The sequence below is a fragment of the Dysidea avara genome, chromosome 2 (assembly GCF_963678975.1).
Source record: "Dysidea avara chromosome 2, odDysAvar1.4, whole genome shotgun sequence".
Taxonomy (NCBI): domain Eukaryota; kingdom Metazoa; phylum Porifera; class Demospongiae; order Dictyoceratida; family Dysideidae; genus Dysidea; species Dysidea avara.
Window position 1 is genome coordinate 43353385 of NC_089273.1, and position 16031 is coordinate 43369415.

At 37.2% G+C, this 16031-nt stretch overlaps 1 protein-coding gene and 1 long non-coding RNA gene across 2 annotated transcripts in view; one reads left to right on the forward strand and one right to left on the reverse strand.

The window, feature by feature from the left end:
* LOC136247423 (uncharacterized) overlaps window positions 1-16031 on the forward strand; it is a 137948-nt gene that overhangs the window by 54701 nt on the left and 67216 nt on the right. The gene's annotated exons all lie outside the window — the stretch shown is intronic.
* On the reverse strand, window positions 11555-14049 carry LOC136245470 (tyrosinase-like). The gene is made up of 5 exons (XM_066037012.1): window positions 13917-14049; window positions 13414-13667; window positions 13002-13302; window positions 12205-12839; window positions 11555-12146 (listed from the first exon to the last, which is right to left on the reverse strand). The coding sequence occupies exons 2-5, from the start codon at window positions 13660-13662 to the stop codon at window positions 11829-11831; spliced, it is 1503 nt and encodes a 500-aa protein (XP_065893084.1). The 5' UTR covers window positions 13663-13667; window positions 13917-14049; the 3' UTR covers window positions 11555-11828.

The window sequence follows — 16031 nt, forward strand, 5'->3', positions numbered from 1 at the left end:
ATGATACAGTAACGCATTGTGATTTCAATACTCGTGATGTGTCACGGCTAGGCAGCAACCATATACACGGCACTGCCACATCGCACTTGCTCGCACACACAATTTTGCTACAGATTTCACAAATTGATTATTAAGGGGTGTGGCAACTAGCTGTTTCGCTCGCAAGACTGTGTGGCAGCTGTTTCCCTTCTGTACAAGTGGCCACCAAGACAGGTCCACTGTTGATGAAAGCCAGGCATTAGATATTTGGTATTTCATGTGTTGAAGACATTCCAGGACTTCTGGTAGTCTCAAATCTCACCACAGTTTAACTCAGGCAGTGTTGTGGTCACCACTAAACTACTGGAATGCTGTGTTATCTTCATCTTATGCTTGGCTACTATATTGTAGAACTGAAATGGATACTCTGAAAAAATATATCCTATGAATAATGACTTCATCACTTTCTTCATCAGGAGCTTATAAGGACCAATAGTGAAACTTTTTGGGGCTGACAGTCAACTGCCTATGTCTGAAGCAGTGCTTTTGGTGATCTAACAGATTGGCTGCCCCCTTGCTGCCAGCACTCACTGTCTCATACGCTGTCATACACTAAATCCATCTCAATAGCCAGTTAGAACAGCATGCTTCTTACCTTTTTTAAGGCCGCATGATGCAGCCACCTCTTTAAAAGGCAAGGTCAGAAAATTTTGTCCCTAAGGCCTGAATATTGACCAGTTTTCACTGCACTATTAGTGATTAGTCATCATGGGGGATTATTTATTAAGACACTAAGATATACAAACGCTACAACCTCTAAATATAGCAGTAAAATTTTTACCCTGGTCCAATGTCTCGTAATAATCGTGACTTCGTGAGAAACTCTACTGTGACAAATACATGTTTATCATGATATGTATGGGGTGCCATTTGTCTCAAAACCCCAAAAATTGAGATCTAAACTAAATATCGCCGATATTTACTAAACATCGACGACATTTGCTAAATATCGACGACATTTGCTAAACATCGACGACTTTTGCTAAACATCGATGACATTTACTAAACATCGATGACATTTTCTAAACATCGACGATATTTACTAAACATCGACGACATTTACTAAACATTGATGACATTTGCTAAACATCGACGAAATTTAACAATTTATCTGCTTTTGCGTTTTAATTTTCTGCGAATCCTTCAGTATAATAATATTATAGGCGCTTATACTTGTAAATACTAATTGCTGATTAGCTGCTTGCAAATTGTGACTGTAGATGAACCATCTGTGGTGCTATGCGTGACTCATTAGACTTGTTTTCATTCGGATGAGTCCACGACCTTTAATGGAAATAATTGTTGCGCATTTATTAAGATCAATGTTGCTGTCATCGGCGACGAGAGGAACTGATCTCATCTGTGACTAAGGATGTGAGGTGTGGAGTCACCTTTTCAGTTGTAAATGTGACAACTTGTAAACTGCACGTGTTTCACTTTTCATCACTGGGTGCCAATACGCTCAGTGACAGAATTAGGCCACTCCAAGTCATACCTTAGTTTCTGGTCACTCCCTAGCCAACAAAAGGATGCGGGCGGGCAGATGATCAGGACTTCAGGACTATCATAGACTCTTACATATACACCAGTAATACTGTAATGTTATTAATTTTGCTCAATTTACCCATTTCATATTGAGTTTACAACCAAGCTTAACCAACATTCTTATAGCATAAGTAGTTAATTATGCTTCTGCAAAGTGCACCAGGAAAATTGTTGATGGCTAGCTACACTGCTGAGCACAACAATGTGTATCTAACACTAAGGAAAGGTCTGCTCATGTAGCTACTTTTGCTTTACAAATGAAATGTTTCATTAGCTATGTCAGGAAATTATTATTTATTAGCTAGCTAATAATAATCCAAAACTATATTAACACATCAGAAACTCTTTCAAATGTGAAGTCTTAGTCAACTATATATGCATGAGTTTCCAGCCTTCTATACAGTAAACCTTCAGTAAAGTAGCTGTCAAAGTTTTGAGTTGAGTTGTTGAGTGCTCCAGGCTAGTGTTTTTCAGTGATCATGTGGGAAAGCTAAGTTAATGTTTTAACTAAGGAATGCCATGCACTTGTTAATTTAGGACCATACTTGCAATTATTTAATCATGGAAAAGTTGAAGTTTGAGCTCACCAAATGTTACCGGATTTCTAGTCAGTATATCAGTGATCAGTGATAAGGAAGTCCAAGTTTAGATCCACTAGAAGAGTTACTAGATTAATCATTAGAGGACCACATCTGAATTGTTAGGAAAGTTTAAGCTATGGTATATCTGATCATTAGGCTAGTGATTAATGCTACATACATACTGTACTGAAGTTACTTACTGGCAACAGAAGCATTACTAATAGCTATATAGCTAATCAAGGACAAGTCAAAAACGTTATAGTAGTATCTGTCTATTCTAGTATTAAAGTTAAGGGTAGTGTGACTGCTCTATTAGAGTATCTCAATCCTTTGCGGTGTTTAAAAATCACTGTCCTTGGTCACGTACACTTAAGCGCCTGTAATATTAATAATAGTCCTTATAAACTGGGGTTCCAGTTTTCCATTCGGGCGGGTGACCAGAAACTAAGGTTTGACTTGGTGTGGCCTTATTGAATATAGCATTATTGAATATAGCATTATTGAATATAATGCTGTCCGCTGTCACTGGGAGTATAATTCGGCTGAGTATAATTATTTAGTTGCATGAATCAAGTAGTGTTTTATTTAGTTATTATTAATACTTTACAGGACTGTAATGCACCTATCAATGTAATTCCCAACTACCACTGATACGGGCTGAGGGTAGGGGATGGTGGGGGAATTGATCGCTAAATTTCTCCGACATATATAGTGGGGATCTATCTTCACTAAAGAAATTCACTCAGACAGCAAAGGTGTGTGCTTTCAGTTTAATTAGGAAGGAGTGTCACGGGTGTTAGCTACTACGTTCGTACTAGAATCCACTTGAACTAACTCATCACTAGATCAACGCCATACAACCGTACAAATCCCCTCCTAGCTCCGGTATTCCCGGGAGTTACAAGTCGAGACTTGGTCGTGGTTTGCATTACCAGTACATCCCCAGTAGGTGGGGAATTGTAATTTTCAGTGATGCAAATCCCCACCTTCCCCCACCTCAGCCCGTATTAGTGGTAGTCAGGGATTACATTGATAGGTGCATAACAGATCAATACACAAAATTAAACTAATAAAATAGCTTGTTGTAATATTCATATGAATCTCAGCTGGCCACGAGTGCTCTTGTCAGACTGGTACTTTTTATTTAGTCAAATTTCCCAACCAAACGATATAATAATTATGGACTTGCCTGCAAAGACGAAATTCTGAGATCATTTCAACTTGTCAACTAGCTACACACAAGGGTAGTTCTAGAAATTTGCTGCCTGGTCTCCCAACTCAAAGGTAGATAGAGCAACTTGTTAAGCTTGATTGTCAGTTGTGCATTATCGGTTGCATGCTTTTAATTCACCCTCAAAGAATCTTAATATTGGTAACTTCAGCTTAGATCAAGATACTCTAGTAGAGCAGTCAATATTAAATTACTCTGATAGAATCATCAACATTATAGAGAGGCAACAGGGAATTTTATTTGCTATAGAGTCATCCATATAATTTATTTTATAGCAGGTACAGTGGAACCTCTCTTATCCAGGTAGTCTGGTATACTGTCCTTATCTCAGAAATATCCGTAACTAGCTAATATAGTAAAGCTAACTGTTCTGTAATGTTACTATTGCTACTATACATTTTAGTGGGTAGAAGGGAAAGTCACTACAGAGCATTCGTGGTCACTCCCCTGGGTTATAAATTTTTTATCACCTAGCAGCCAAGTGGTAGTTAGAATCAACAAGCCACCTAATACGTAAACATCTTATTGTCAATAGACTACAGGCCACATGCATGTGACTAATTTGGACTGTCTGGGCCTGGATAAAAGAGGTCCAGATAAGCGAGATTTCAAGGTTATTTAACAGGTCCCTTAGTCCTGTAGAGCAATGTGTGAGTCAGAGGCTGTACAGTTGAATTACAAAGCGCAAAATGATTCCAGTTTGTGTCAATGAACGCCTATCTACTGTATAAGTGTGAAAAGTTTAAAGTGAATGAGAACTTTTGTAGCTATATACAGTAGTTTGAGGCAGGCAAGTTGTAGTAGCAACTAGTGATGTGCAATATGTGATATATATTGAAATATCGTGATAATTTTTTAAATATCGTGATACGATATAGAATCTTTATATCACGATATAAGCCGAAGTATAGATTTTAGTTATAATCAGAGAAAACTGTACCCAAGATGTCATTGTACACTGTAATATTTTTTGATAAAAGAGCTTGTAATGTTGTATGCTAGTGATGTACCATGTTGTATTGTACTTCTAGTACATTAGTGCTACAAGTGTCATCAGTGTAAATACACAAGCTGAGTGATGAGTTTGTATATCGTGATATATATCGTATCGTGATAATTGTGTGTAATAATCGTGATATGAAAATATCCTATATCGCACACCACTAGTAGCAACACTGGTAAGTCACAGAGGCTCCAACTCTCATGCTTTAGGTGTGATTCTCACAATTTGGCCTTCAATCACGCCCAACATTCTCATGCCTAAAATTGATGCTCACTCCCAGAATTTTCTATTGCTGACTATGCTTCACTGAAGGCTCCCTGAGGCTAAAAAAGGTTGCGGCATGTGCAAGGATTTCAGCAGTCACGTGGTGATCTCTCGTTAAAACTTCGGTTTGGTGGTTAGAGTTCTCAATGGCGGTTGACTGGTTCCACAACTGAGGAGAGTTGTATAAGGACAGCAAACAGTGTACTGGAACTTTAAAAGGTCACTGTGAATCCAGGCGGTTGGTTGCTACAAGATAGCTACAACCTGTGTGGACATGGTTAGAAGCTAGATAGTTGAGCTGGCAAGACATCTTGTAGAAGTGTGTACTCCAGCGGATCACATGAGCGTCACGTTTGTCATAGAAATTGTAATGAATTGCCACAGTTGTAATGTACAGTAGCACACACACACACATACACCAGCTATTAATATTTTACACTTTTAGCTAGTAATACACAGCTTCTCAATGATGTAACTATGTGCAAACACTTTCAAATATAACTAGTACAAGGAGGCCATGCTATTATGTCATGAAATCCTGAAGTGCTGGTTATAATTTAACTTTGTTGAATTGCATGCTTGGACTACATCTCCACTGTTCACCTTTATGAAAAATCTCACTCCCAAGAAAGATCCAAGGTTGGAGCCTCTGCTCTCACTCAGCTATCATGTTATTCTGCTGCATGATACTGCAAAAGATGTAGACTCTACATTTCTGGGGCATATTGATACTGTGTGTTAAATTTTATTTGGGCCTGTGGAAGCATTTTTGGCATGTTTTTCCCAGTAATGAAGATACAAGCCTTCATATAGCTAAAGAAAGTAATAATGGCCCAATAAAACATCTTCACAAACATTAACTTTAAAAATAAGACCTATTTTCATTCTGTAGTTACTTGTGTTGAAATTATAAGAATCCAGCTTCAGTAATTTGTGAGTCTGGCTGAGGAGTATTTTGGGAAATCATCACTATTGTGGACCACAGTACCACACTCCCAAGAACAGATGTTGTTTTGCAGTGTTGTATTACTACCACAACATAGTTGTTGAAACTCTACAACACATTTTGTAATTTTTAAATCCCATACATTAAAAATATACACCTTAACCTTAAAACTGGTATACGGAAAATAACTGTGTGTGGTTACTAAGCACAGCTATGTATAATTTCAGTCTTGGAATATGGTGGTGGACCTGGACCATGTTGTCCAAGTGGACCAACTAGCTATGCAAATACAAACTGCTTAGCTTTTACAACAAAAATTAATGTGACCTTAGTCATCTATCATTTGCACATTTACAAGGTTTTATATAGGGGGGTAGTGCATCATAACCTGAGATTATATCTAATCATTTTTGGGTACCTGAGAAAGCACCAGAAGCAGTTTGTCAAACATTTCCTGGAGAAGAATACCCACACAGATCTGCAGAGGAGGTATGACACTCTTTAAGTGTCTTCAATAAGAATTTGTGTTAATTGTATTATTATTTTTGACTTTTAAACTACTGCTGCTTAGTCTAGGTATACTGGATTGTGGAGACCTTGAATACAATTGCTTTCTTTACCTTTTCAAACATACTTTGTTGGTAGGATCAGGAATCCTATAGACCTTCTTCAGCACTTGTATTGTAAAGCTTTAATAAATAAAATTGACAGTGCTGATCCCTTCCATTGTTGCCATTTCATGCAGTAAGCTCTTTATCACTTGATGACGTCTCCAATTTCCTGGGGTTCAGCGAGGTCAACCAGTTTTTATTGAAACCCTTCTAAAGTAGCTTTATTACTCTGTACAAATCCTATGAGCTCACATGAGTGTGTTGTACATCCTCTGGTTCACTTATATGTCAATGAAAGTATGTGAAATTTTTATAAACAGTTCATATTTAAAATAATACTTGGAAAGTACTGCTTCTACCTTTTGCTACCCTGTCAGTACTCAGCAGCAGGCTGCTACAATTTTCAAAGTCAATGGCAATAAATCATCAGTTTTTTTCCAGTTTTAAGAGTCAACAATTTGCAAACACCTCAGAACATGAGACATAATTTATTGTGTGTAAATCAACAGCTGTAATTTCAAACAGCTATAGTGTATTTTTTTACATCTGTACAGCAAACTGAAAAACACACATGTGCATTGTGTGATGTCACTAAAGTCTAGCTTCACTATATTATGTTTTTTTGTTTTCTTTCCTTTTTAGTTGTCTCCTGGTATACACTCACAAACTTGATGTGGACATTCTGACAAATCACAAAAGAAACCCAAAACAGTACGTTTCTGAGCTCTGACTGTGGATCATCGATAGCGAGTTGATGAGCAACTGCGTACTAGGTAGACCTACATACGAAGCAAATACAGTGGAGTAGAATCTTACACTGACACTGCACCTTTTAGTAATGTGCTTAATTCTTTGTTCCACTACTTGAGAAACTTTGGCAATGGTGAAATTGATTGTCACCAAAGATCTGCTGTAGTGATTTCAATGGTTGCATACTTCATACTATTTAATTAATAAAAGGTTAAACATGTTAATGTTTAATATCAGTACAAAATACATAAGTACTGTACACATGTGTAACTCTGTAGCTGCCAAGCACATATAAGATGTGCTTTATTACAAAAGGCCATCTAAGAATAGATGTAGGGGTGCTTGAACACTTTCTTTTTACTGTGTAGTAACTACAATAGGAAGGTACTGCTATAGAAGCTACAGGTGCACTTGTATTTTATAAACGCTAATATCTTTTAAAAATTAATGTGCTTGTGCCAATTATGTTGGCATGATTGTATATTAACAGGCTAGCAAAAGCATCAAGTATTATGCCAGCAAATAATACAAGATTTTAAAGCAATGTGAATGTAAGAAATACGTGCAGCAAAACATGAACACACTGTGCATAATGCTGCATTTGATATCAAATGCACGGTACTCTTATTTTTACAGTTTTGAGCTGATTTGATATACTCTAATACAGCAGTCGCTTACTCTAATACAGCAGTCACAATTCTAATAAAACAGTCAGCTCTCAAGCACGTTATTTAATTACATGTGATGGGGCATTTAGAGTGTAACAATATCCTCTCAACCAATCAGTTTGGTTTCCATCAAAAACATTCTGCTGATCTTCAACTACTATTAACTGTCCATGACTTAGCATCCAGTTTAAATGACAAAGCACAAACTGATTGCATACTGCTGGATTTCAGCAAGGCATTCGACAAGGTTTCCCATAAACTCTTACTGTTAAAGTTAAGGTACTATGGAATTACCAGAGAGACAATTAGCTGTATTTGGTCTTTTTTAACCAACCGTAAATAGTAAGTTTTTTTGTGATGGTTCTATTTCAGAAGCTGTCAACGTTACCAGTGGAGTACCTCAGTGCTCTGTATTGGGCCCCTTACTGTTCTTGTTTTTATAAATGACTTTCCCAGCTGTATTAAATCTACTTGTCACCTAATTTGCAGATGACTGTCTGTTGTAACATATTAAGACACGTACAGATAGGTATCTTTGGAATAAGAAGGCCAATAGCTAGCTAGCATTCACAGTACATTAGTCATCTTGCATACCATACGCAAGGAAATTTTGACAATAGAAAAATTTAACAAAATTGACGAACAATTAAATTCATCAAACTTAAGTTCGTCAAATGTCTTTAAAAATACAGGTTTTGTCTATAATTTTTTGATTTCGTCAACATTTTATTTATCAAATCTGCTGAAATGTGAATTCGTCAAATTTTTCTTGCGTCAAAATTTCCTTGCGTATGGTACAGCAGTGTAGGTAAAGTACACGAAGTGATGCATACACATTTTTAAAAGTCGGCATATAAAAGTGTAAAAACAAAATACAAGAATGGGGTATGGTATCAATGAGACAGCAACTCATTTGCAGCCATATACATATAGTGCATTTTTGAGCTAGGTTTGAAAATATGTTAGGTGGTTATTCACCTGGGTCAGTCAAGCCCATGAAACAGCTAATTTAAATTGCCATGTAATAACAGTACATGTAAATGGTATAGTGTCAAGACCAGTATAAACCAAGATTTGAACTGTACTAGATCCCTTCTTCTCCCTACCCAATTGGTCTGGCCACACAAGGCAACCCAACATACACCACGCATGCACAAATTAAAGTATGTAGCTGTCATTGTGCACAAATCCTGTATGCTATAGAGTCTCTAGACCCTCGTTCACGTGAGAGTCTGTTTCTGGCAGACTGAGTTCTGTCACTGGAACATTGAAAAGCGAAAAACGTGCAGTGTACAAGCTGTCACATTTACAGCTGTAGAGGCTAACCCCATACCTCGTATCCTCACAGATGAGTTCCTTCCTCTCAGTCCAACTCGTCGCCAACACAGCAACATTAACCTTAACAGATGCGCAGCATTAAAGGAGGTACGAATGCCTAATGAGTCACGTAGTACCACAGATGATTCATCTACAGTCGCAAGCAGCTAATCAGCAATTATTAGTATTGTACGCGCCCATAATATTATTATAGTAAAGGATACGCAGAAAATTAAAACGAGAAAGCAGCTGAGTTGCTGAATATCGTCGATGTTTAGCAAATGTCATCAATGTTTAGCAAATGTCGTCGATGTTTAATAAATGTCGTCGATATTTAGCTAAATGTCGTCGATGTTTAGTAAATATCGACGATATTTGGTTTAGATCTCAATTTTTGGGATTTGAGACAAATGGCACCCCATAGATATGTGCTAATCGCCTTTTTACAATTAAGTTTTACAACACAAATACGTGTATAGTTAAACTCACCAATTGCGACTAAATCCCTTCAACACGAAAAGACAAGTAATGAGACAACCTTGGAGACAACAGCCACACCAGCCTATTCTGGTTCGTTTATTTAGTAGTAATATAAATTTTAAAGGCGTTTATTTACAACAGGACATAATTACGCGCCCCTCTATTGTCTCTGTACATACTTGCCTTTTCTTTACTATTCTCATTTCATTTCACAAGATCTCTTGGCAGGGGCGTAGCTTCTTCACTTGAATTAGTCAATGCTTGAAGTAGATCGAGATACTCTAATAGAACAGTCACATTTCTACAAGTGCCATATTTTTATATTGTAAAGTCTGTAAGTAGCTAGTAATTTAAACTATACAATCCGATGCTAAGCAGAAGTTGTAACATGCTAAATATTGATTGTTGTGTTACAGCTGTTTTGTGACTGCTCTAATAGAGTATCTTGATCGTTTCAATGCAGTACAAGATGAAAGGCAAAGTGTTGATAAGGGTTTACTAGTTAAAATGGGTGTTAGTTAACTGCAGTTGCATGCCACTAACAGGGCCGTCCAGAGAAATTAGAGGGCCCAGGGAAAAGAGTTAAAGAGGGGCCCGGAGGCAAGGAAGGGTCTAGATCCTGACTGCTCTATTAGAGTATATTGATCTTTCTTTAAACAGGTATTCAAGTGGCCCCTTTCGGGCTGTGGTAGGGGGCAAAATACCCCAGTTACCCCCAATGTGGGCGGCCCTGGCCACTAAAATTACAGTTATATTTTAATATTCTGTTACTGTAATCTGGGGTTTCTGTCAAAACCATGGAAACTCACCTACTGTTATCAACAGTGCATTGCTTATTCTAACAAAAGGTATTGAAATCCCATCCAAAAACAGCTTATAGCTGTAAAAAAAGTGCGCGTCCAAGTAAAGCAGAGCTAACTGCGACAAAAAGTAATGATATCATAATGCGACCATGTGCGAGGTGTGCAAGTTGTAAAATTAATATTAGCTAATCAGATAATACAATGTTATTGTTAAAGTGTTAATGAGAACTATGTGATGCTGCCAGTTTTTAAGTGTGTGAGCATCTTCATAAATGCCACATAAATTTAATTCTCAATAAAGCAATGTGTATAGATTCTCTGATAGTAATAAATAGTTTGAGTTTGGCCGCCTTTCCTGTATACAGCAATGCTATGAACAAAGGAAAGGTGGCCAAACTCAAACTATTTATTACTATCAGAGAATCTATACACATTGCTTTATTGAGAATTAAATTTATGTGGCATTTATGGAGATGCTTACACACTTAAAAACTAGCAGCATCACATAGTTCTCATTAACACTTTAACAATAACATTGTATTATCTGATTAGCTAATATTAATTTTACAACTTGCACACCTCACACATGGCTGCATTATGATATCATTACTTTTTGTCGCAGTTAACTCTGCTTTACTTGGACGCGCACTTTTTTTAAAGCTATAAGCTGTTTTTGGATGGGATCAAATATACAGAAGCCTGGAAGCAGGCTGCATTTATAGTCAGTGTTTTATCTGGGTTACTTATTTTCCTTAAACAAATTGCTTTAGATCTGTGCATGATAATTATAAAATGTAGGATTATAATACTCTTATTGCTACTGGTTCTGCCTGGGAAATGTTTATTAGGTACTAAAGCATCAATATATTATGACTTTGCAATTCATTGAAGCAGGAAGGGTGTTTACCAAACCATTTCATGCTAACCCACACGTGGTGTGTTGTTCACTGCCTATGTTGGGCTACTAATATATGTGACCGGATCTTGGAAAACCTACCTTTTGGGCACAAGCAAAATTTTTGGGAAAACTCTAATGAAAATTTCAACCATGACAATTTTATTTTTATTTTTTTTTTAATTTACACATTTCAAGAATTAATATTTTATAGAGAAACAACTGTTACTTTTTACTGAGTTTCTACCATATCCATTGAGTTCAAATAGAGATCTCTGATCATGAGTGTTTAACATGCTGATTTGTTTTACTCTTTCTCAGTGATCTCTATTCCCACGTTTTGATTGTTTACACCAGTTTTAAATGTTGCATGTGTTTCCTCGAAGCATTCGTTTCTTGAAAGTGTGGTTCATGGAGTACTGAACAAATTTTTTTTAGCGCAAAAAAATTATAATATATAAACCTAATACCAAAATTAATAGTAACATTTGCCATGTACATATACAATGAATTGTAGAATTACATCTATTATACTGTAATTTCATTGGTGAGTCTGGAATTACGTACTAAATCACAATGTTGCTACTGTTCATAGTAAGTACATATAAATAAGTTACAATCAATGCTGCCATAAATAATCCTGTTATCAACAGTGTTTAGTTGCATAAAAATGTCTTTCATTACCAGTTACATAGTTATATGATGTTTGGTAGGTCACAATAGTATCCAAAATTACGAGACCGTGTGAACATGTCACTGTTGGTACTGAGTGGGAAAAATGGAACCATAAAGTCATCTGGCTGATGTCCTGTAGTGGGAACAGTCATTGGTATATCATTAGGATACTCTGCATCAGGGTGTCGCCCCAGCCACTCATCAAACATACAATCTACCATAACATGGTGAGGCATGAAAAGAGGATCATTTGGTGATGACACCACATCATCCATTTGTCCTCTCTTATCAAATGGAAGATTTGTAGCGAGATCACCTGCCCCAGTAATGGTATGAACCTAAACAAGAAAACTGATAGTATAAAATAAACAATGATAATAATCATACAGTACTTACCGCACCATGCATTTGTTGTTGAAGTGCAATCATCCGAGAGCCATTTGAATTTTTGGGGGAACATTCTGGGTCAAAAGTGGGAGAACAAAAACACATTCTGTTTCTACGGCACCTACGTATTCTAAAGTTAACATTAGCATCAACAAAACTTCGATAGTTTCTTTGCGATAGAAAATTATAAGGTGGTCTTTCATATCTGTTAAAAGTCATGGCACGATTTACTTGCCGACTTGTAGGCCAGTCAGGATTGTTGCTACTGCAAGGGTTAGTTCCTGTGAATGGGCAACGTTGAAGGGGACCAGTGTTAACATTTGGATCACAAATCTGAAAGAATTTTAGCCAACATATTGTGTTCCATCCGTCACCAACAATATCCCCAAATACACGAGGAAAACCACTGACATTCCTTGTTGCCCCAAGCCTCTTTTCAGTAAAGAGATCATCTGAGAGTATTCCAGTAGATCTTTGAATTTCAATTCGCCAGTCCCAGTAAGGTAGCCTGAAAGTGTGATAGTCCAAGTGTCCCATGCTGTCTAACATGTGTTGTAATTCCCACTCAAACAACAAGTGAAAGTATTTGTGCCAAGTTGTGAATGCAGGTCCAGCATGAGCATAATCCAAACGAATTGATACATCTAAATGTAATATGACATTGATGTAAGTACATAAAAAGTCAATTAACAAGTGCAGAAATGTATGTGACCATAACTCAAGTTTTGAGCCATCAAATTACAGCACATACACGCATACGCACATGCAGAAGCAAAGTATGCTTATTACATACTTATTTACATTACCTGGTGTAGCAGAATCTTTTGAAGCATAGTGGTGAAGCCACACAAACAAATTATAAAGTGATAAGTTACTCATGCGGAGATTTGTGGTTCCTGGAACTGCCTCTTCTAATACAACCATGTACCCTGAGTCAAATGAACGTGACTGAACAATAGTATCAATGAATTCAGCCCAGTCACTATCTGTGTAGGTAGCAAGTGGTCGTCGGGGAAGAACTTGTGACTTAGAGCAATCAGGTCCATAGTGACCAAACTTACACCGACTACAGTCATATCCCGCATAATTTCCATTGCACTTACAGACCTGTGACAAGAAACCACAATATACACATGTCAGTACAACTAGCAATTGTGCAGTTATTATAATGACAATAATAATTATTATAGTAGGGTCATGATTAGGATCGGTACTAACCCTGGTGAAGTAGTGAGGCCAATTGCGACGCACATCAACACTATTTATGTCATATCCAGACAAGTTCAAATCACTGCACTGTCCCCTACCAGCATCCTGTCCACACACACCATCACTTGTAGTTGGACAACACTCTAACTTTTCTAGACTTGAATCATCACTACATGCTCTTGGTATTTGACCATAAATCTCCTGCCCCAACAGACATATCAAGGCAATGGCCATGAAGGAAACTTGACCACTTTGCATTTTAACTACAGTGTACAAAAACAAGATAAATAATAGATTAAAAATAGAACTTTACAGTGACCAATACTGTTTATGCCAGTGTTGATATAACTGATACAATTTCACAAGCAGTGTTATATAATAGCTAATAGCTAGCTATGCACATTACTCATTAGTGCATAATTAGTGTGGCTGGCAAGGCTAATTAGTAGAGATGGGTCAGATGGCCTCTAAATGCTGAGAGAGACTGACCCATATACATATGCAGCACTCACCTAGTAGCTACCTGGGTATAGCTTCTGAAGTTGCTCGGTAGATAACGAGAGTAATAAGCTTCAATTTCCCGCGATAATGAATTCAGTAGTTTACAGTAGCTGCAGTTTGTACTCATGCTTTTGTGCAATATTCCACGCTTATATACTTAGTGTTTGCATTGTATGCGTGGGTTTCAGGATATCCTGCTACCTACCTCATCTAATTAATCCGAGCCTTGATTAATCTTTGAACTTCCGTCGCAAAGCCGGAGTAATGAGTAATGCGTGCGTGCGTGCGGGTTGCATGACAACGTGATTCAGCGGCGGAGCAAGTAGTTGATATAAGGGGGGGGGCTGGGCTGACCCAGACTTATTTCTATAGTTTGGTAAGGTGAGACAAAAAAAAAAAAAAAAAAAAAAAAAAAAAAAGGTCGACAAGAGCTTTCCACCTCACCAGCTATCATTTTTAGCTGATAAACTACATAAAAATCCTTACATAGCTCGCTACACACTGACTACTTTATTAGAGTGACTGCTCTATTAGAGTATCTCGATCTTTATCACGGTTTTCAGCCCCACTCCAAGAAAGATAATTTCGGTGTGATATCATTCTGAGGGGGGGCTTCAGCCCCCTAGCCTCCCCCTTTCCGCCGCCTATGACGTGATTGAAACTTTAATTTTAACTTCCGTCAACATAAGATTTTAAGGCTTAGCAGTACAAGTGCTGAAGTCTAGGACACCTGGTCCTATACAGCATGGTTAAAGATTTCATAATTTAGCTGAATCATTGTGTACTTTACCACTGGTGTGGCTACTAAAACTAGAGAAAATCTCGCGGAAACCGGGCATGACAAATGGTTGAACAGCTATACTAGCTAAAAGATGTTATTCAAATGCAATTTTATTTATTTTAAATAAAAATAATGCGTTTAATTTTAGTTAACTAACATCTATTGCAGCTGTTCAAACCTCATGCAATTGTTATCATATGCTCGCTACTAAAATACATGCAGTGATAGCTACATAATTATAGACATTTTGCTATATAAATTGTCAATAGAGCAGTAACAGTAATTTTAATTTTTAGTTTGCCACTGAACTAAATAATTTTAAAATGGGAGGCTTCTGTCGAAACCACAGAAACCCACTTAAAACTGCCACTGATCATGATGAAACATGAATTTGTTTCAAGTAACACTGTAGCTACATTTTACTACATCATTGCACATCTGTCATAGATATGCACTTTGCCTACCTTTTGTAGAGTATATATTGTAAGCAACACCTAGCTTGTTTTGTAGTGTGATGTGTTTGAGATTATGATAGTTACTATCCCACTTGGGGCCCATAAAAAGACTACCGAAAGCCTGCATAGCAGAGAGTCACAAACATGTTACTAATACAGCCTGCTCAAAGACGTTCAAAGACGTTACATACAAAGACATTAGCTACATAAGGTGTGTTTGAAAAGTTGCAGGAAGGAGAAAAAATCCATGACTGGACCTAGATAGCTTTGAACCTGCAGCCATCCAATTTACGCTCGAATGCTTACAGGAGTCTACCAGGCGGTCAGGATGTTTTCTTCTTGTTATTTTTCAAGTAATTATATCCATAGGAGTTCTAGAGAGTGACTCATTATCTCTAATACCCCAAGTAGAACCAAATGGACACTAGTTAATTTGTCAGTACATATTATATGGATTTCTTCTGTTAGCCAGCTTTGGAGAGATACACATGAATACAATAGCTACACCCACTATGCACAATGCAGTAGTCAACTAAGTGATATTTGCAATGTTATGTATGTGACTGGATTTCATCAAAGTGATAAATGGTAGCATAACAAACTGAAAGTGATTGAGCAGTCACAGTAGCATGACCTAAGTAGTTGTGCTAGAATAGTCTCATAGATTGAAGTGAAATTGTTGCACACATCCTATGATCTATGCAGAGAGTTGAGGTTGAAACTTTGTTATGTATAGTAAGATTGATGATTGATGCATGGTATACAGTAGATCGTGCTTTAATGATTTGTAACTGACAATGCATGGACTTTGTTGCATCACATCCTCTGTGTGCTTTACATTATTTACATGCCGTTTGTAGAGTAGCTATGTCATTAACATGCAGCACATT

Bases quoted from the DNA above. Each gene is read 5' to 3' on its own strand.
- LOC136245470 (XM_066037012.1), bottom strand. From the start codon at position 13,662: ATGCAAAGTGGTCAAGTTTCCTTCATGGCCATTGCCTTGATATGTCTG. The intron at 13,303-13,413 runs GTTAGTACCGAT...TTCTTGTCACAG, and splicing joins GGCCTCACTACTTCACCAGG to GTCTGTAAGTGCAATGGAAA. The intron at 12,840-13,001 runs GTAATGTAAATA...TATTACATTTAG, and splicing joins AAAAGATTCTGCTACACCAG to ATGTATCAATTCGTTTGGAT.